The sequence below is a fragment of the Gobio gobio genome, assembly GCF_949357685.1.
Source record: "Gobio gobio genome assembly, chromosome: 25".
Lineage (NCBI taxonomy): Eukaryota > Metazoa > Chordata > Actinopteri > Cypriniformes > Gobionidae > Gobio > Gobio gobio.
Genome location: NC_137121.1, coordinates 7,784,352 through 7,803,848, shown reverse-complemented (window position 1 = coordinate 7,803,848; position 19,497 = coordinate 7,784,352). Strand labels below are relative to the sequence as shown.

At 35.5% G+C, this 19,497-nt stretch overlaps 1 protein-coding gene across 1 annotated transcript; it reads left to right on the top strand.

Annotated features, from left to right (window-relative positions):
• Window positions 1-915: 915 nt before the first annotated feature.
• ap4e1 (adaptor related protein complex 4 subunit epsilon 1) lies at window positions 916-18,938 on the top strand. Its single transcript, XM_079808883.1, has 21 exons — window positions 916-1,190; window positions 2,556-2,627; window positions 2,713-2,836; window positions 3,476-3,549; window positions 3,622-3,743; window positions 5,385-5,544; window positions 5,989-6,155; window positions 6,280-6,353; window positions 7,201-7,323; window positions 7,403-7,512; window positions 7,586-7,725; window positions 8,110-8,222; window positions 8,311-8,429; window positions 9,542-9,838; window positions 10,436-10,547; window positions 11,384-11,522; window positions 14,328-14,574; window positions 14,680-15,210; window positions 15,443-15,633; window positions 16,840-17,003; window positions 17,101-18,938. The coding sequence occupies exons 1-21, from the start codon at window positions 1,062-1,064 to the stop codon at window positions 17,259-17,261; spliced, it is 3,369 nt and encodes a 1,122-aa protein (XP_079665009.1). The 5' UTR covers window positions 916-1,061; the 3' UTR covers window positions 17,262-18,938.
• The last annotated feature ends 559 nt before the right edge of the window (window positions 18,939-19,497 follow it).

Genomic DNA, 19,497 nt, shown 5'->3' with positions numbered 1-19,497 from the left:
CAAACTCCATTAAAAAACATAATTTTTCCTTCCGTGGGACCCTAATTATTTTGCTTATTCATTTTCCGTTATTTAGCTTTAATATATTAATATGATTTGTATTATATATTCACCGATTTCATAATATTGCTACTTCATTCTGCTTAAAAATCTCAGTTTTGTGAGAAAAAAAAGTATTGATTTAATTGGCAGTGAAAGTATAAAAAAATAACAATTATTCAATTTTGGAAACAATGAAACAATTATTGACATTTATTTATGATTTAATTAAAAACAATCACACTTATTATTACTATTTTATTCATTTATTTTTTTGTGAAATATCCCTTTCACAGTAATGATGCCTTCACATGCTATCGAGAATGTCACTTATTTATTTCATTTATTTTAATATGATTTTTTTTACATTCACCAAATTTCATAATATTGCTACTTGCTTAAAAATCTGTAAATAGTTTTGTGAAAAAATTGATAGTTTAATTGACAGTGAAAGTATAAAAAATAACAATTATTACATTTTGGAAACAATTATTTAATTTTATTTATAATTTAATAAAAAATAGTCACACTTATTTTAATTTATTTATTGATGTATGAACTTAATTTTTTAGTGAAATATCCCTTTCACAGTAATGATGCCTTCACGTGCTATCGGGAATTTCCCACTTCTGAAGTCGTGATTACCTTCAAATTTTGACTTGAGAGGGGGTTCATGGGGGTCCTAATTTTTAACTAGGGAACTAGTATTTACGATAATTCGTATGTGTGTGTGTGTGTGTGTGTGTGGGGGGGGGGGGGGGGGGGGGGGGGGGGGGGTATATAAAAAAAGGTCGTGAAGCAGGCATAAAATCACTCGTGGGACTTTTATTATGAAAACAGCAGCGAGCGCACTTCCTGTAGGCGGCGAGAAAGTCTAGTCATGATGGTTTGTGTTTTCATTCGGTGTGTTTTGACTGTAGTGTAGGTGTATTATATGGTATTTCTCCTGCTGTAGGGCACTTATCTTTATGTAGGGCCTCGGCTGTGTCTCATAATCCGATCATCTGTTCTGTCGTGCTGAAATGAGTGATGTTGTGGAGAAAACTCTCAGTGCTCTGCCGGGTTTATTTGATTCTCAAACTGGAGCTGCAAAAATCACCAACAGATTAAAACAACTAATCAAGAGCATCACAGAACTGACGTCTAAACATGTGAGTAAAATCAATATTTATGACAGGAATAAGCAGAAATACACATACTGACATGTCATTAATTTATGTATAATGTATTGGACGTGTTACGCAGTGACAGTAGTGTCTTGCTTTGTGTGTTGTAACGTTACTTTATCTAAAAAGTATAAACATTTTATAATTATTTTAAAATTATTTAATTATCAAGATACTTGATTTTACAGAATATTTGTATTTTTAACGGTTTGCATTTCATTAAAACAATAAAATAAAGTAAATATTTATTGTATAATACTAGTATATATTATTTAGAATAGTATTTATGACTTTTCTTCTTGTTTAAAAAAATATTTAATTAATTTTTGTTTCAGTTTTAGTTAAGCTCATATTTTCATTGCAATTAGTCATTTTTATGTGCTATTTTGTCATCTTTGTTTTTTCTAGTTTTTATGTATTTTTTTATGTCATTTGTTATATTTTTTTAAATGTATTTCTATATAGCTTTAATTTATGTTTATTTCAGTTGTAGTTAAGTTTTTATTTTTATATTTTTAGTTTTCATTAAAAAATAATAATTTTTATGTGCTTTTTGTCATCTTTATTTTTTTTTAGTTTTAATGTATTTTTATTTTATTTTGGTAATTTTGTCATTTTTATTGTCATTTTTGTTATATTTTTTAAAACGTATTTCTATATAGCTTCAATTAATGTTTATTTCAGTTGTAGTTAAGTTTTTATTTTTATATTTTTAGTTTTAATTTTAGTAATTTTTATGTGCTTTTTTGTCATCTTTATTTAAAAAAATATTTCTATATCACTTTAATGTATTTTTATTTTATTTTAGCTTATATTTTTAGTTTTCAAAATTAATTTAAATTTAAAATGTAAAAAAATTATTGTAATTTTGTTATATATATTTTTTTTAAGTATTTCTATATAGCATTGATTTATTTTTATTTCAGTTTTAGTAATTTAGTACTGTAACTTATAATTTGTAATAATAAAATGAAGATAAAGTTTTTAATCTAATATTTATATTTTATTTTATTTCAGTTAACAAAACTGATTTTTCATATTTTAGTTCATGATAATATCAGTGATGATCCTTCAGAATCATCACATATATTATTTAATGTATTAATATTTTTGCCAATTAATTTTTTTATTCTAAATTAGAATATTATAGTAAATAATAAATGATAAAAAAATACAAAATAAATATTGTAAAACACTGTATTTTAAAAAAAATGCACAAAAAAAGTCGCCACAGAATCAAAACCCATATACAGACAAAACATTATCAAGGTCATAGCAGCCACATATCGAAATGCAATGCAGTGTTTTTTTTTTTTATTGTAAAGCCTCTCATTTGATGTGCATGTGCAGGAGGAGGAGAACCTCATGAAGCAGGAGCTGTGTGCCATGAAGGAGCAGGTGTCGTCTCCCAACACCTCCATGGTGAGCCGCACACACATTAGCGCCGCCATCGCTGCCACTCAGAGGCTGAGTATTTGACCCCAGTGTGTGTGTTTGGTTCTTACAGAGGCAGATGAGAGAGGTCATGGTGCGGGCCATGTACTGTGAGATGCTGGGCTACGACGCCTCCTTCACATACATTCATGCCATCAAACTGGCCCAGCAGGGCGGCGTCCTGGAGAAGAGAGTGGGTACGTATATATGAATATACATTGACGGTCAGAAATATTTAATAATTTTAATGTTTTCGAAAGAAGAATCTTCTGCTCACCAAGGCTGCATTTATTTGTTCAAAAATCCAGAAAAATCTGTAATATTGTGAAATATTATTACACTTTAAAATAACAGTTTTCTATGTGAATATATTGTAAAATGTAATTTATTCCTGAGATCAAAGCTGAATTTTCAGCATCAGTCTTCAGTGTCACATGATCCTTCAGAAATCATTCTCATATGACTGATGCTGAAAATTCAGCTTTGATCACAGGAATAAATTATATTTTAACATATATTCACATAGAAAACAGCTATTTTAAAACATAATATTTTTTCACAATATTACTGATTTTACTGTATTTTTGATTAAACAAATTCAGCCTTGGTGAGCAGATGTCTTTCAAAAACATTTAAACAATCGTAATTATTCCAAACTTTTGACTGCCAGTCTATTAACCTAGTTATTTATTTCTATAGTATACACTATTATACTCTACTACTACTATTATTGTTATTATTTTGACTCCAGAACTCCATTTGGAGATTCTTTATGAAAAAAAAAGATCAATTTTGGTCCCTGAATGTGTATGATTTGTATTCTGTTGTGGGCTCAGGGTACCTGGCAGTGTCTCTGTTCCTCAGCGAGGGCCATGAGTTGTTGTTGCTGCTGGTAAACACAGTATTAAAGGTGAGCTTGTTTCTCAGGACTTTGGATTGAACATGTGACTGTGTGACTGAACGTCTCATACCTCTGTGGCAGGATCTTCAGAGCACTAACCTCATTGAAGCGTGCATGGCGTTGACTGTTGTAGCTCAGGTTTTCCCCAAAGACATGATTCCTGCTGTCCTTCCTCTGGTAGAAGACAAGCTGTCACATCCAAAGTAAGCCAGACGGATTCGCTCCTCTGAAACACACAGAAATCACCCAAACCGTTGTTTCTTATTCGAACACTTGAACACATCTAAAAGCCATATCGATCAGGCTTTAGATATAATATAAAATATGGCCGATATTGTTCATCTACAACTAGTGTCATTTGAGCATTTTTATACACTAATTGAATTGACTAGCTTTTATTTTTATATTTTTAATTTTAGTAATTTGTATGTGCTTTTTTGGTCATGTTAGTAATTTTTTATAAAATATTTCTATATAGTTCTAATTCATTTTTATTTCAGTTTTAGTTTAGCTTTTATTTTTATGAATTTAGTTTTCATTTTAATTTTAGTAATTTTTAATGTGCTTTTTGTCTTTTTTTAGTTTTTAAAAAAAATATTTCATTTTAATTTAATTTATTTATTTCAGTTTTAATTTATATTTTTTTGTTTTCATTTTAATTTGAGTAATTTTTAATGTGCTTTTTTGTCATTTTAGTTCTTTTTTAATATTTCTATATATCTTCAATTTATTTTTATTTCAGTTTTAGTTTAGCTTTTATTGTTATATTTTTTGTTTTCATTTTAATTTTAGTAATTGTTATGTTTTTTTTGTCATTAAAAAAAAGTTTATATTTTTGTTTAGCTTTAATTTAAAATTTTTTAAATTGAATTGTTACATTTTTAATTTTTAATTAATTTTTATGTTTTAGTTTAGCTATTTTTTATTTTAGTTTTAGTTTAACTTTTATTTTTATAATTTTTTCATTTTAATTTTAGTAATTTTGAATGTGCTTTGTCTTTTTTTTTATATTTCTGTATAGCGTTAATTTATTTATTTTGGTTTTTAATTTAGCTTTTTTGTATTTTGTTTTCATTTTAATTTTAGTAATTTTTTATGTTTTGTCATTTTTTTTAACAAAATATTTCTATATAGTTCTAATTAATTTTTTATCTCCGTTTTAGTTTAGATTTTATTTTTATCATTTGTTTTCATTTTAATTTTAGTATTTTTTAATGTGCTTTTTGTCATTTTTAAAAAAAAAAATCTGTATAGCTTTAATTTATTTATTTCAGTTTTAATTTAGCTTTTTTATATCTTTAGTTTTCATTTTAATTTTAGTAATTTGTTAGATTTTTTAGAAAGATATTTCTGTATAGCTTTACTTTTATTTTTATTTCAGTTTTAGTTTAAGTAATTTAGTACTTTTAGTTAAACTTGCCAAGGCCTCATCAAATTTTTCATTGAATTTTTTGAAATTTTTTCATCTAAAATGTATATTTTATTTTATTTAAATTAACAAAACTGACCTTTAATCGTTTTAGTTCATGATAACATCACTATTTACAACCAATACCAGTTGTTTGGATGCGTCTGATAACCGCCATGCAGAAGCTTTTTAACAATAACTAATCATTGTTTACAGAAATTCAATGTTTTAATATAAATTTTAGATATATTTATTTAATTTACCTGACATTGTTAAACGCACATTCAACATGAACCAGATTTACCAGAAGTTGCAATATTAATCACTCATAGCTAGTTAAGTAGAAAAGTGTGAATTTCGGTCAAATAAATATACTGTTCAATTTGATCATCAGTCTAATAATAACTCATATACCTGTCTTTCTTTCCTGTCCAAGGGAGATCATTCGGAGGAAAGCCGTCCTGGCATTGTATAAGTTTTATCTTTTCGCTCCAAATCAAGTCCAGCACATTCACGCCAAGTTCCGGAAAGCCCTGTGTGACAAAGATCCGGGTGTCATGACAGCATCATTACACATTTACCTGCAGCTGATCAGGGTTGGTATCTGAACTTCAAGCAAACATCATTATAAATACAGTCAATACAAATGGTTTAAATATGATTTCTTCCTTATTAATCAGAGGTTTTTCATAACCCAACCAGCTACAACCTCATATTTATGGAAGTTTTTATCTCACAATTCTAACTTTCACATCTCAAAAAAAAAAATATATATAGAGAGATAAAATGAAAATTGAGAGAAATAAACATATAACATATAAAGTCTATATGTCGAAATTCTGACTTGATTTCTTGCAAATAGTGAGATAAAAGAATCCATGATGGTAACAAGCTTCCATATGTTTAATTGGTTTAAGCATCCAAATAGTGTTTGGGGTTGCTACAGTGTATATTAAACATATGTTCTAATTGGCTGTAAATTTTGTCCCGTCGTGCAGTTTTTCACTTGTCGTCGCATCTGATGTTTTTGTCTTTATCAGGAGAGTCCAGACGCCTACAAAGATCTGACAAGCAGTTTCGTCGCCATCCTGAAGCAGGTGGTGGGTGGGAAACTCCCGATGGATTTTCACTACCACAATGTTCCTGCGCCTTGGCTGCAGATCCAGCTGCTCAGGATCCTCTCGCTCCTCGGAAGAGAGGACCAAAGGTACAGAGGGGCCGCCATGCAAATCACAAGCTGCAAATATACTCACATTATGCACTAAAAGAACATGGGAAAGTACACAGTGTATCTGAAATTCGAATGTAAAATGTGTCTGTTGATTTTTCAGCACTAGTGAGCTGATGTATGAAGTTCTGGATGAGTCTCTGCGCAGAGCGGAAATGAACCACAACATCACTTACGGTAAAATCATCTTTTCTAATGGACCGAACAGTAATTTGACCATCACCAGGGCTTGACATCAACTTTTTTCTTTGATAATTCACACTGGGTGATTGTCACTCATGTGCACGAGCACCGATTTGCCTATATGAATTTGGGCATTTGTCTGTGATTTCGCAAAAACCTGTCAGCAAGTCAAATTGGGGCTAAAATCGGGCAGTGTGAACTCAGCAAAACAACAACAATATTCTTCCGGAGCGAATGCAGCGAGTTGTGTGTCACTCGCTGTCGGAGAGATGAGAGAGAGAGAGAAAGAGACGCTGGTGTTGTGTGTCTATTCTGAGGAAAATGAGTGTTGGAAGCGGTTCAGATATTTCAGCATCTACATTTTTGACAGCACTACATTGCACTTAGTTTATTATTCCAGATGCCTTTTTAAAAGACTAAAATTAAAAAAAATAAGTTAGCGGGAGTTAATGTCAAGCCCTGTTAGTAGTGAAACTGCGGTTATGGTAAAGGCCATGTTTGAAGCGGTTGACCAATCACAACACACTGGTCCAACCGACCAATCAGAGCACATTGTGCTTTTCAGAAGGAGGAGCTTCATAGAGACAGGAACTATACAGAGCGTTACTGACAGACTGGGAACTGAGGAGCCGCAACAATCAAATAGATGTTTTTTTTTAACATTTCAGGCATTAAAACCTATTCATGTGGACGCAAAAAACAAAATCAAGACTTTGTAAAAGGGCATATTGCTCCCTTTTAAAACATTTAAACGAATGCTATTAGTCTAAATTTAACCTAATGGACCGAACTGTAATTTGTCTGCAAAATGAATGCAACTAACGTATAATGTCTGTTTCAGCAATCCTGTATGAGTGTGTGAAGGCCGTCTACACCATACACCCCAAAGCTGATCTGCTGGAAAAAGCGGCAAGATGCATTGGCAATTTTGTTTTGTCTCCAAAGATCAACCTCAAATATCTTGGTAAAATTCCTTCTTTTGATTTTCACTGGCTAGTTAAGCTAAACTCGCTTTAACTGCTCACATACTGGTGTGTTTTCAGGCTTGAAAGCCTTGACGTACGTCGTCCAGCATGATGCTAAACTGGCCCTGCAGCATCAGATGACCATTATTGAGTGTTTGGACCACTCCGATTTCACTATTAAGAGAGAGGTAACAAACAGACCACACTCAGACCCAAAACATCAAGCGTTCTGTTCATCTCTTCCGCTTTCTTCTCTCTCAGACTCTTGAATTGCTGTTCAGGATCACAAACGCTCAGAATGTGACCGTGATCGTTGAGAAGATGCTGGACTTCCTGCGCGGCTGCAGCGACGAGCACACCATCATCCATCTGGTCGGAAAAGTTGCAGAGCTTGCTGAAAAATATCCTTTTAATTTAAGTCGCTAGGAAATCAGAATGGACAGTTCTTGGTTTGTTTTATGGAATATTGCCCTCATAACCTTTAATCAAAATAACTTTCCCTCCCTCTTCTCTGATGACATGAGGGCGGGGCAACCTTTCACTCACATGAGATCGACCAATAGCAAACCACAACCATCCAATCAATTCCAGATGGACCAAATCAAGTCCCGCCCCACATTTGTTCTTGTTTGAGAAGCGGTTTCACTCAGAAATGCATCACAATAGGGAAGAAAAGACTATTGCAATGTGCAACTTTTAATTAGAGTTAGTTCCTATTAAATTAACAGAAATGTGTTGTATGTCAGCTTTTATATCTCGTCTTATGTTCCTATAAAAACCCTTACGTTTGCACCAGATAACTCATGGTTCATTCAGACGATGAGTGATGTTTTTTCCATCGGTGGAGATTTGCTGCAACAGGACGTCCCGAACAACTTCCTGCGACTGCTGGCTGAGGGTAAACGAGAAGTATAGGCGATCTTAAGAGCTGTAGACTGTAGCAGAAGGTGCCTTGTTTCACACTCCTGGTGTGTTTTTTGCCTCAGGCTCCGAGTCTAAGGAGGAAGATGATGAGTTACGGCTGTATGCTGTCGACTCGTATCTGACGGTGCTGAAGGAGGACGCTTCTCAGCTGCCCCAACACTTCCTTCAGGTCATGAGCTGGGTGTGTACTAATTAGGAAAGCCTGTTTGTACTATTATTTGGTGCTTAGTAAGTGTTATGTACTTTTCTCACTTATCATTATCTGCTGAAAGAGCCACAGCCACCTGGGAATACTGTTTTCATGAAAGGGTGTACATGGTCTCAGCAATGCTTAGGGAGGTGGTACATGTCACAGTAACATCCACATGGATGGAGGACCCAAGGTTTCCCAGCAGAACATTGCCCAAAGCATCACTGCCTCCGCCGGCTTGCCTTCTTCCCATAGTGCACCTGGTGCCATGTGTTCCCCAGGTAAGCGACACACACGCACCCGGCCATCCACGTGATGTAAAAGAAAACGCGATTCATCAGACCAGGCCACCTTCTTCCATTGCTCCGTGGTCCAGCTCTGATGCTCACGTGCCACTGTTGGCTCTTTGGGCGGTGGACAGGGGTCAGCATGGGCACCCTGACTGGTCTGCGGCTATGCCGCCCCATACACAACAAACTGAGATGCTCTGTGTATTCTGACGCCTTTCTATCAGAACCAGCATTAACTTATTGAGCAATTTGAGTTCCAGTAGCTCGTCTGTTTGATCAGACCACACGGGCCAGCCTTCACTCCACACGGGCATCAATGAGCCTTGGCCGCCCATGACCCTGTCGCCGGTTCTCCACAGTTTTTTTCATGGAGCACTTTTGATAGAGACTGACCACAGCAGACCGGGAACACCCCACAAGAGCTGCAGTTTTGGAGATGCTCTGACCCAGTCGTCTAGCCATCACAATTTGGCCCTTCTCAAACTCACTCAAATCCTTACGCTTTCCCATTTTTCCTGCTTCTAACACATCAACTTTGAGGACAAAATGTTCACTTGCTGCCTAATATATCCCACCCACTAACAGGTGCTGTGATGAAGAGATGATCAGTGTTATTCACTTCTTCTGTCAGTGGTCATAATGTTATGCCTGATCGGTGTGGAGATATATATATATATATATATATATATATATATATATATATATATATATATATATATATATATATATATTGCCTTTGAAATGAATGATAATAGATGAATCGGTGTTCTTCTGGAAACTCAAGATTTTGTGTGTGTGTGTATGTGTATTCAGGTTCTTGGAGAATACTCTCACCTCCAAGAGTGTGTGGATCAGCGCGAGGTCATCCGACTCCTGACGAAGCTGCTGGATCAGAGAAGCGTGAGCTCAGAGACACGGGTCTGGATTCTCTCTGCCCTGACTAAGATCTCCGAGGGCCAGACAGACTTGATTCTGGACCTGGCTGAGAGCCTTTCGTCCTCCCAGGACACGGTGCTCCGTCAGCAGGCACTGGAGCTGCGTCACCTCAGCCAGGACTCGCAGCTCCATGGGTGGGTCCTGCCCCGTGGAGCGCCCTGGGACAGCATGGAGGTAACAGGCATGATGACAAATTCCTCTTGTTGGTGTTTTCACTCTTAAAACAGACAGATTTAGAGCACTTTAAGTGAACAAGAGACCATTTCTAAAGGTGTGTCTTCATTGTAAATTGATACACATATTACTTAGAGTTCTGTACATTATCGTTCAAAAGTTTGGGGTTGGTTTGTTTTTGAAGGAAGTCTCTTCTGCTCACCAAGGCTGCTTTTATTTGCTCAAAAATAAACAGTAATATTGTGAAATATTATTACAATTTAAAATAAATATTTTCTATTTGAATGCATGTTAAAATGTAATTTATTCCTGTGATCAAAGCTGCATTTTCAGCATCAGTCTTCAGTGTCACATGATCCTTCAGAAATCACATGATCATCAAACGATCATCAATGTTGAAAACAGTTGTGCTGATTTTCTTCAGGATCTTTTAATGAATAGAAAGTTCAAAAGAACAGCATTTATTTGAAATAGAAATCTTTTGTAACATTATAAATATCTTAATTTCTTAAAATAAAAAAAACGCACTTACCCCAAATTTGTGACGGGCAGTTTTTGTTCAAAAGGCACGTTTTGAACATTCCCGTTTCTACACAGGTCGACTCTTCTCTGTCATTTCTGGATGGGTTTGTGTCGGAGGCTTTGGCTGCAGGAGCCGCACCTTATAAACCTCCTCATCAAAGACAGGAAGAGCTTTCTGAGGAGAGAGGTACAGCCATTATTACCCCTCATCCATGTGCCCATTGTTATTTATTCTATAGTAAACTCTATCGTTTACCACATGTATGTTTATCCTGCCCTTAAAGGGATAGTTCACCCAAAAATGCACATTTTATATTGTAATATAAGGTGTGTTACATTTAAGGTGTGTTCACACTTGTAGTTTGGTTTGCTAGGTCCGGATAAAAAAAAAAAATAGTCCTGGTTCGCTTGGTGTTCACATGGTCATTTTAACACCAAACCTAAAGGCATAGGAATATGTTCACAACCTGATTGGCCGGCTTTTATGACGTATATTTCACGACGGAACTTACCGAACATCCAAATGCGCTTGTTGTATGTGCGTAGCTACATATGATGGTATTTTGACCAGTTGAGAACTCGTGAAGAGCTTATAAAGTGTGTAAAGGAGTCAAAACTGTCTGGAATCCTTCCGTCACACACACAAACCAAGATCTGACGCCTGTACCGAACTGTGATGAGCAACATCGCGACTATGGCGAGAAAAAAACGGGTATGCTTGAGCATTCTGCCCTTTTTAGGATCGCATCTTGTGACATTGTGTCCTGTTTTCGGTTTGTTTAGATGTCTTTGGTCCGTGTTTGCTTACATATTTCAGTCGAACCACACCAGAGTTTGTCTTTCCAGCGGACTCGGCCCGTTTGTTTGGTTCAGATGGCAGCATTCACACTTATTGAGATGAACCGAACGAACAGAGCAATCGCACCAGGGCTCGTTTTAATCCAACCAAACATGCCAAGTGTGAACACACCCTTACTCACCCTTATGTTATCCCAAACTTGTATGACTGGCCTTTTTTTTCAGCACTGAATCTGGAGCCGTACAGTTTTTCTCTGCCTGTAAGTTTCTCATCATGTAGCATGACTGACAGACAGTCTCCCACACTGCTGTCCGTCAGTTCAGGGCTTTCAGGCAACAGCACTGAACTCTCTCAGAAGGAAAGGTGGGTACCCGTGTGGCACGCTGTCTTTGGTTGTATCATATCAATATCATAAGATTTTAGTCGACTAAATCTACAGTAGATTTAGGGCGTTTTCACACCTGAAAGTCCGCACCAAGGTCCGAACCGAAGTTCACGTTTTGATGCATTTGATACTTTCGGTTAGTTTTGGTTTGGTTTCACATTGCATTCATGCGAGCTCACTAAAGAACTTTACGTGACACATTTGCGTCCACTCGTCATCATCTATGTGGGCGGCATCTTGACATTGATTGGTTTGTAAACGGACGTGTGTCTGACGTCAGCGTCTTTGACTAGAGTGAATGAACAGACCACTGATATAGATCAGTGGAACGGACGCATATCGTTGCCACTATTGAAAGGTGCGCATTGCTTGACTATGTTCTTTTCGTCACGTTTAAAAGTGGACATTTCAAGCTTTATATACACATATTTCTCATGTCTGTGAGATGAGTAGCTGCTGAGTTTCGGTTTATTTGAGACGCGATCCAGGGCTGTGTTCAGCCCCGACAAAACGTTGCAAAACGTTTTTTAAACGGAAACGGTGCTGCGTTGAACACCCTGTTCTGTTGACGCAAGAGTTGTAACTATGGCAGCCGAGAAGGCCATTCTTTGTGTTCTTTTTGAGGAATTTTCGTCAGAGTCTGATAAAATCGATATAAATACGTGTTTAATACTGCAAAATACACGCAATCACTTCCCTTGCCATCCAGAATAAATGACAACACCCCAATCACATTTATTTAACTTTTTAATCTCCTGGTAATCAATTCTAATTTAAATCATTTTATTTCTAGTTCTTACTTTTTTAATAGCTTGTATTTTCTTTCTCACTGCATATCAAGCAATTACCATATATGAAATTTGGTATATAAATAAACTTGCCTTGCAATGAAGCTAAATATATAAATAAATACATCATCATGTTGATTATATATATATATATATATATATATATATAAACTCTTACGACAATCATGTCTTCTAATATCTTCAATTGTTTTGTATACTGAGCTGCAGCGGACACATTTGTAAACATCTTTACTTGGACCCATTGTTCGAGCTATCTCTTTAATACCGCGTGGTTTATATACATGTTGCTGCTGATTGGACTGACATATTTGACACACCCACCAAACGAGAAAAAACGCATCTCAAACCTGTTGCACACCGGTGCGCACCGTTTCCAGGAAACATGACGTTCAACCGGAAACCGTAGCAAAACGTTGCGCACCGGTTTGAGCGTTGAATGTGCCCCAGTTCATTTGCAAAGCATGTGATCGCTCCCGCGATTATTGTCTGCTATAGACTATTTGCTTCTTATTTATTAAATCCAGGCAATTATCTGATGAAACATTGATTAAAATGAAAATACAATTTATACAAAACGAAATTCACATTAAAGAAAGGCTCATAAGCAAAATCATGCAAAATTTCGTTCAAAATCATTTCTGACCTTCCGTCTTCTGACATATTGCGCATATTTTCACTTTTCATAATCAATGTAGCCTAGATTGAATTTAAAAATAACATTATAATATTTAAACATAAACAGGAACTTCCTGTAAATGGTCTGAAAGTCCGAACCAAACAGAAAATGCTTTCACACTAGAAACGAACCGAACCTTTGTTCAGTTTGATCCGGACCGAGACGACCTCTTTTCGTCGGACCAAATTTCGTCTGTTTGATCCGGACCGTGGTAGGGGGAGGTTTCACACCTGTAATTTTGATTTGGACCAAACTGAAAAGTCCGAAAATCCGGACCAAACAAGGTAGGTGTGAAAACGCCCATAGTCTCCTAAAATCTAATGAGTTTAGTTAAATTGTAATACATTAAGCATTTAAGCATTACATAACCGACTGTCACTTGAACTGACATTTTGACATGAAATAGAGCTCAATTCACTTTTTTGTTTGTTTTTTAAAAACAGCTATATAGTTTTTATAACTTTGTATTTCTGTTTTAGTCAGTAGGCCGTATCAGGTTAAGCTAAAGCTTCAAATAAGTTTTTTATTTAAAATTTCAGTTTACATTTATTTAATTTCAAGTAATGAAGATTTTTTTAATGGTTTTAGTGAACTATTATAACCCTGATACTTTATTGAATATGTGTCAAATACTGGTCTTTCCTCCTGACTATGAATTAAATGGGAATTAAATGAAATACAGTTTATTGTGTAACCAAAAACGAACATATAATGCGTGACTTGTAATTATAAACAAGCTCGAAATACACATTGACTCTTATTTTGAAAAATGTCTGCCCCTCTATTGCAGTTGCAGGAGCTCATTCAAGTTCAGATGAGGGAGATAAAATATGCATTGTTACAGCCGTCTAAAACATATTACTATATAAACATCATAAAGTAAACATTGTCGTTATTCATCAGCATTAGTTCATAAACAATTGCGTGGCATAAATGTGTTATTCATTGATTGTGAGCCGCTCTGGAGCTGTATTGGGGATGCGTGAGGCCGTGTTCTCCAGCGGTTAGATCAGTTCAAATCAAATGTGCGCATCTGTTACACAGGACATCAGTTCTGACTGGATCTCTTCCCTAATCGTCCCTCCCTAACATTTTCGTCTCGTTTTTATTTGTTGACGAAAATGACAGTTGATTTTCGTCATAGTTTTTGTCATCCAACACTAGTTTTTATTTCGTTTTCATCAGTGAAAAAAAGCGTCAACGAAATTAACACTGATCACAGAAATAAATTACATTTTAAAATATATTCAAATAGAAATAATTTCAATAATATCTCATAATATTACGGTTTGATTCAGTTCCAGCACTCTGATTCTCGAGGGTGTAAAGAGAGTTTGGGGGAAAGATGGGTATCTTCCACAAAAAGAAACCGCAGCGACAGCGCCTCCAGTGGACGAACCCAGCGTTGCAGTTCATCCCTCCGGCCAGCAGGAGGCAGCAGAGCGAAAAGAGCCACAGCCGGAGCCCTCGACGCAAAACCTGGACAAACAGCAGCTGGCTTCCTCTTTGTTTGTTGGTTTGGGAGCCCAGAGCTCCATATCTCTGGTGAGAGATTTTATCTTATCATCTTGTGATACGAGTACACAGGTCCAGAAGTAGTCCGAAATGCATTGCATTTGTAGTGAACATGCTAATTCTGTTTCCTCTCAGCTGGGAAAATCCGAAGCCCCGCCCCCTCGCTTTCGAAAAAAGCCCCGCCCACATGAGTCGTCATCCTCATCAGGCACCAGCGAGAGATCCTCCGACTCCTCGTCCCGCTCCTCGCATAGCACGACTGACAGCTTCCTGTATGGCAGTTTGCTGGAGGAGGAGCCGGCCACATCCATATCCACGCCCAAATCCACCACAGCCAATGGCCTGGGCCAAAGCAAACACACGGAAGGCGACAGGCGCGCAAACACGTCTCAGATACTGGGCAGCGATATGGTTATAGTGCGGCCCAACACGATACAGGACAAACATCCTCCGTCCGCGTCTTCAGATCTGATCGCGCTGTTACCCCCTGAACTCAAAGACCTACCTCACTCTGATGTCGTCAGCCTGACCTCTGACCCCAGCCTGTCCCTGGCCTCCTGCCGGATGTTCAGAGATGAAGCTTTGCTGCTCGTCATCTTCATATGTAACTCCACGGAAACTGTAATAAAAGATGTTGCGGTACAGCTGACCTGTGAGGAGCTGGAGGTGTGTAATGGGTCAGAGTGTGTGTGTGTGTGTGTGTGTGTGTGTGTGTGTGTGTGTGTGTGTGTGTGTGTGTGTGTGTGTGTGTGTGTGTGTGTGTGTGTGTGTGTGTGTGTGTGTGTGTGTGTGTGTGTGTGTGTGTGTGTGTGTGTGTGTGTGTGTGTGTGTGTGTGTGTGTGTGTGTGTGTACAGTGATGACAGCAGATGAGATCTAACGCAAACTCTTCTGTCTTAGACGGCGAGTTTGAGAGGGAATGTCGTAGACTGTCTGGAGGGAAAGAGTACGTCTGTGTGTCATTACGCTCTGCTGATGGACGAGCCTCACACAAGCGTGTCCTTTAGCGGGACCGTCTCTTATCAAACACAACCTGGACACACAAACACACTCCCTTTCTCTGGGACACTGTCCACAGCCGACTTTATCAGGTAATGTGTGTCTGACACTGCGCTAAACATTACCTGACTGCGGACTTATTTAACAATTAAGACACATTGGTTATATTTTTATTAAATGATTACTGTAGAAATAATGCAATAATTGATTTGATTAACTAAATTAGCATATATTAATGTAATTTAATTTTGGCCAAACTAATAGTAGATAATTATTATGACCTTTTGTAGAATTTAATTTAGCATAAATACATTTACAAATATTTTTTTTTACGACCGCATTCACTCTAAATCCATGATCTAGTCTCTAAAAGAAAATTATTATTTATTTTTAATACAATAAATAATCATTGAAATAAAATATATAATTATAATGCATCAATGTAAAATAATAAATGACATAAGATATTAAAATTCATAAAAATAAACTATCATTTGTATTAATACTTTGAATTAATATTATTTTTACATTTGACATTTATATTTATATTTAGTAATGTTGTGCGTTTTTGTCCATCATTTTTAATAACATCAGTTTTAATCATTATCTATTTAAACTAAATAAAAATAAGAAATTAGCTAAAATGAAATAAGGTTATTTCTGTTAATGTTTATTTTATTTCAAGTAAAAAAAATGGTGGTTTTATTTATCTATAATAATCTTAATATATACAATTGCACCTGGTAAAATATTAATATATTTAGTGATTTTTTTTATTATATGTTTGTTTGGGTTAGATTTTTTTTTTTTTTTCAAAAGAAATAGTAAATTAAAATATTAAATAGGATTAAAATAGTAAATAAATAAAATAATTAACTTTAAAACAATGAATAATTATTATTATAATTAATTGTTTTAATTAATTAAATAAATGATACAATTAATTATTTATTATACATTAATTTATCATAAATTAATGTTTAATCAATTATTTAAAAAAAAAAAAGAATAATATTTAGGAAATAATTAAAATATAATATTGAAATATTTTTCATCCTATTTATATTCATAAGAAAATAAATATTGTTTATCCAACATAAACTTCTGTAGGTGAATTTTCCACTGAGGTGAAACAGATTCCAGGTTGCAGTTTCTAATCATGTTTTGTTTTTTTTCCTCCACTAAATATAAAATGAAAGTGAAAAACAAAAGACAAGACAACAAATCACCCCAAAGATTTTCAGTTTGGAGCTTTTATGGCTTGTTTTAATGAACTCATTTCTCTCTGCCACACGCAGGCCTCTGGTGGTAACCACAGAGGAATATGGGAAGCTCTGGCTGTCTCTGTCTCATGACGTCAAACAGAATCTGAAACTGCTGACAGATGCTGGTGGTGACCCGCTCAGAACCACCCTGGACGCTCTCAAAGACGCCCTGCAGCTGCATGTAGTGGACATCATCGGTAAACTGACCAATAGCTTCCATTGTACCGTCACCTTTCACCTTCCATTTGCACATGCACCATAACTTACACTCTCGTTTCTGTGTGGTTCTTTCAGGCTCGGAGGGAATCGTAGCATGCCGGCTGCTCAGTGGCGCCCCCTGTCTTCTGCACTGCAGAGTGAACGGCGCTGCTCTGGCCATGTGGCTGCGCTCTCCTCATCCTGCTCTCCCAGACTGCATCCTGTACCACTGCCAGAGAGCTCTCGCAGAACACTAACAACCCACAAGCCTCCGCACAAACTTCCAGGGAAGCTCCAGGACTAAATGTTTTCAGGTGTCGTGCAATGACCGTTTAAAAAAAAGCAATACCTGTGTATTGCGTGTCTTAAGCTCTGACTAATAATTTTAATGATATATATATATATATATTTTTTGTACACAGTTACTGCATTGTCAAATTTACAGTACATATAGTAAAAAGTATTTATTGATTTGAAACATTTCCAGCCTGTGGTTTGGTCTGTTCTCTGGTAGGTGTATTCATTCTTCAAGGAAAAAAAAGAAATATGGCTTTTTTTCAAAGTGTCATTTTATTGAGTGGTACAATTTATTAGAGCAAAAAAAGCAGTTTTGCATAATCTAAAAAGCAGTGTGTACATGGCCATCATATATTTTCCAGATATTTATAAATGTTGCATGTGTCTATTTGTTCTATTAAATATTTTCTCCATATTTAATAGAATCTCCTCAGAGATGCATAATATAATCAACCTGAACAAAACTATGACAACTGTAGGTTATTTTTATAAAACAACATGAAATAAAAATTGACCTTATTTACTTTCTCAACTCATGTCCCTTTTCGTAATTTAAATGATTAATTGATTATTATTCGAAAGGAAAATGTTTTTTTTTTTGTCGTCATAATCTTTATGATCTCTAGAACTTCCTTTTTGATTGACGTTACCAAGCCCTCGTTTTTCAGCCCCTCCCTGCATTCTTTTATCTAACATCCACTTTTCACGATCCAATCAATTCCAGTAAATAAAATCAAGTGCTTTGCTCATTGAATCTACTGTTTTAATCAAAAATACATCACATTAGGGAAGTAAAATGGGTTGTGAATTTACGTGGTTAGTTTGGATGCAGCACTACAGATCATAGACTTTAGCAAATAAGGTACTGGAACTATTTACTGTAATCACTTTGGTAGTTGAATGCATGTGTGTTAAAGTTCTGTATTGTAGATTAGTACCATGTAAAGATCAGCACACGTGACAAAACGGATCATTCAAATCATGTCTTTGCCATTGCCAGTCAACATAAACTACAAACTAGTTTTCTTGCATTTTTTTGGGAGTTAGCTAGAAAACTTTAAAGGTGCACAAAAAGTCATTATGTCTATGGGTTTCCCAGAAAATTTCAGGGAATAAAGAGACTGGTTAAAGTCTGCTGAACATCATAACTGAATTTAAGAATTGTACATGTTTGCTTTGTATCTTTAGTGAGTTTTTTTATACTATAGCTACTATAGTCCCCTTTATCTCGCTCACTGGAGTTGTAAGGCAGTATTCCTAATGCAGTACGAGAGCTGTTTACATACATTTATTGTGAAAGTTGCTTATACAAATAATTTTAAATTCTTCTTCAGGTTTTTACATCCAACATTAAGTATAGCCAATTTAATTTTGGAAACAACATGTTGTATTTATAATGTCATATTATTTATCTAACAGTTTAAATGTTTTTTTCATACATAAAAAAAAAAAAGTGACCCTGGAGTACAAAACCAGTCATAAGTCTCACGAGTATATTTGTGGCAATAGCCAACAATACAGTATGGGTCAAAATTATAATTTTTTCTTTTATGCCAAAAATCATTACCCTATATTAAGTAAAGATCATGTTCCATGAAGATATATGTATAAATCTTTATTAAAAAAAATGTTACCCTTATGTTTTGTGGTCCAGGGTCACATTGATAGAAGGACTTTAGGAAGGGGGTCCCTCATAACAGGTTTATCATATTTGGGGGTCCTTGGAATCATAAAGTTTGAAAACCCCTGGTCTATAATACCTGTATATGATGTTACCGCAGACTGACTGGTTTGCGACTTTGAGTTTGAGGTAAGTTCAACTGAAATTTGTATTTATGTCAAATTGCAACAAAAAAAAAAAGTGATCTTTGGGAGACTTGTTTCCGCCACAGAACAAAAAAAATAAAGGACTTTTCGATTGCAATTGATTTTCAGAATTGCTAGATATAAAATTGCATGATATAAACTTTCAATTGCGAGAAAAGTCAGAATTGCAAGATAAAAATAACGTTATTAAGCGAGTTATAAAGTCCCAATTACAAGAATTGTTTCAGAATTGTGAGAAAAAAGTCAGAATTGCGAGGAAAAAAGTAAATATGGCTGTCTCGAAACAACATTTTGAATAATTGCCAGAAAAGTCAGAATTGCGAGACAAAAATAACTTTATTAAACAAGTTATAAAGTTCCCGTTACAAG

Coding starts and splice junctions, on each gene's coding strand:
- ap4e1 (XM_079808883.1), top strand. CDS start 1,062: ATGAGTGATGTTGTGGAGAAAACTCTCAGTGCTCTGCCGGGTTTATTT. Junction 1,191..2,555: donor CAGAACTGACGTCTAAACAT/GTGAGTAAAATC, acceptor GTGCATGTGCAG/GAGGAGGAGAACCTCATGAA. Junction 14,575..14,679: donor CCCAGAGCTCCATATCTCTG/GTGAGAGATTTT, acceptor GTTTCCTCTCAG/CTGGGAAAATCCGAAGCCCC.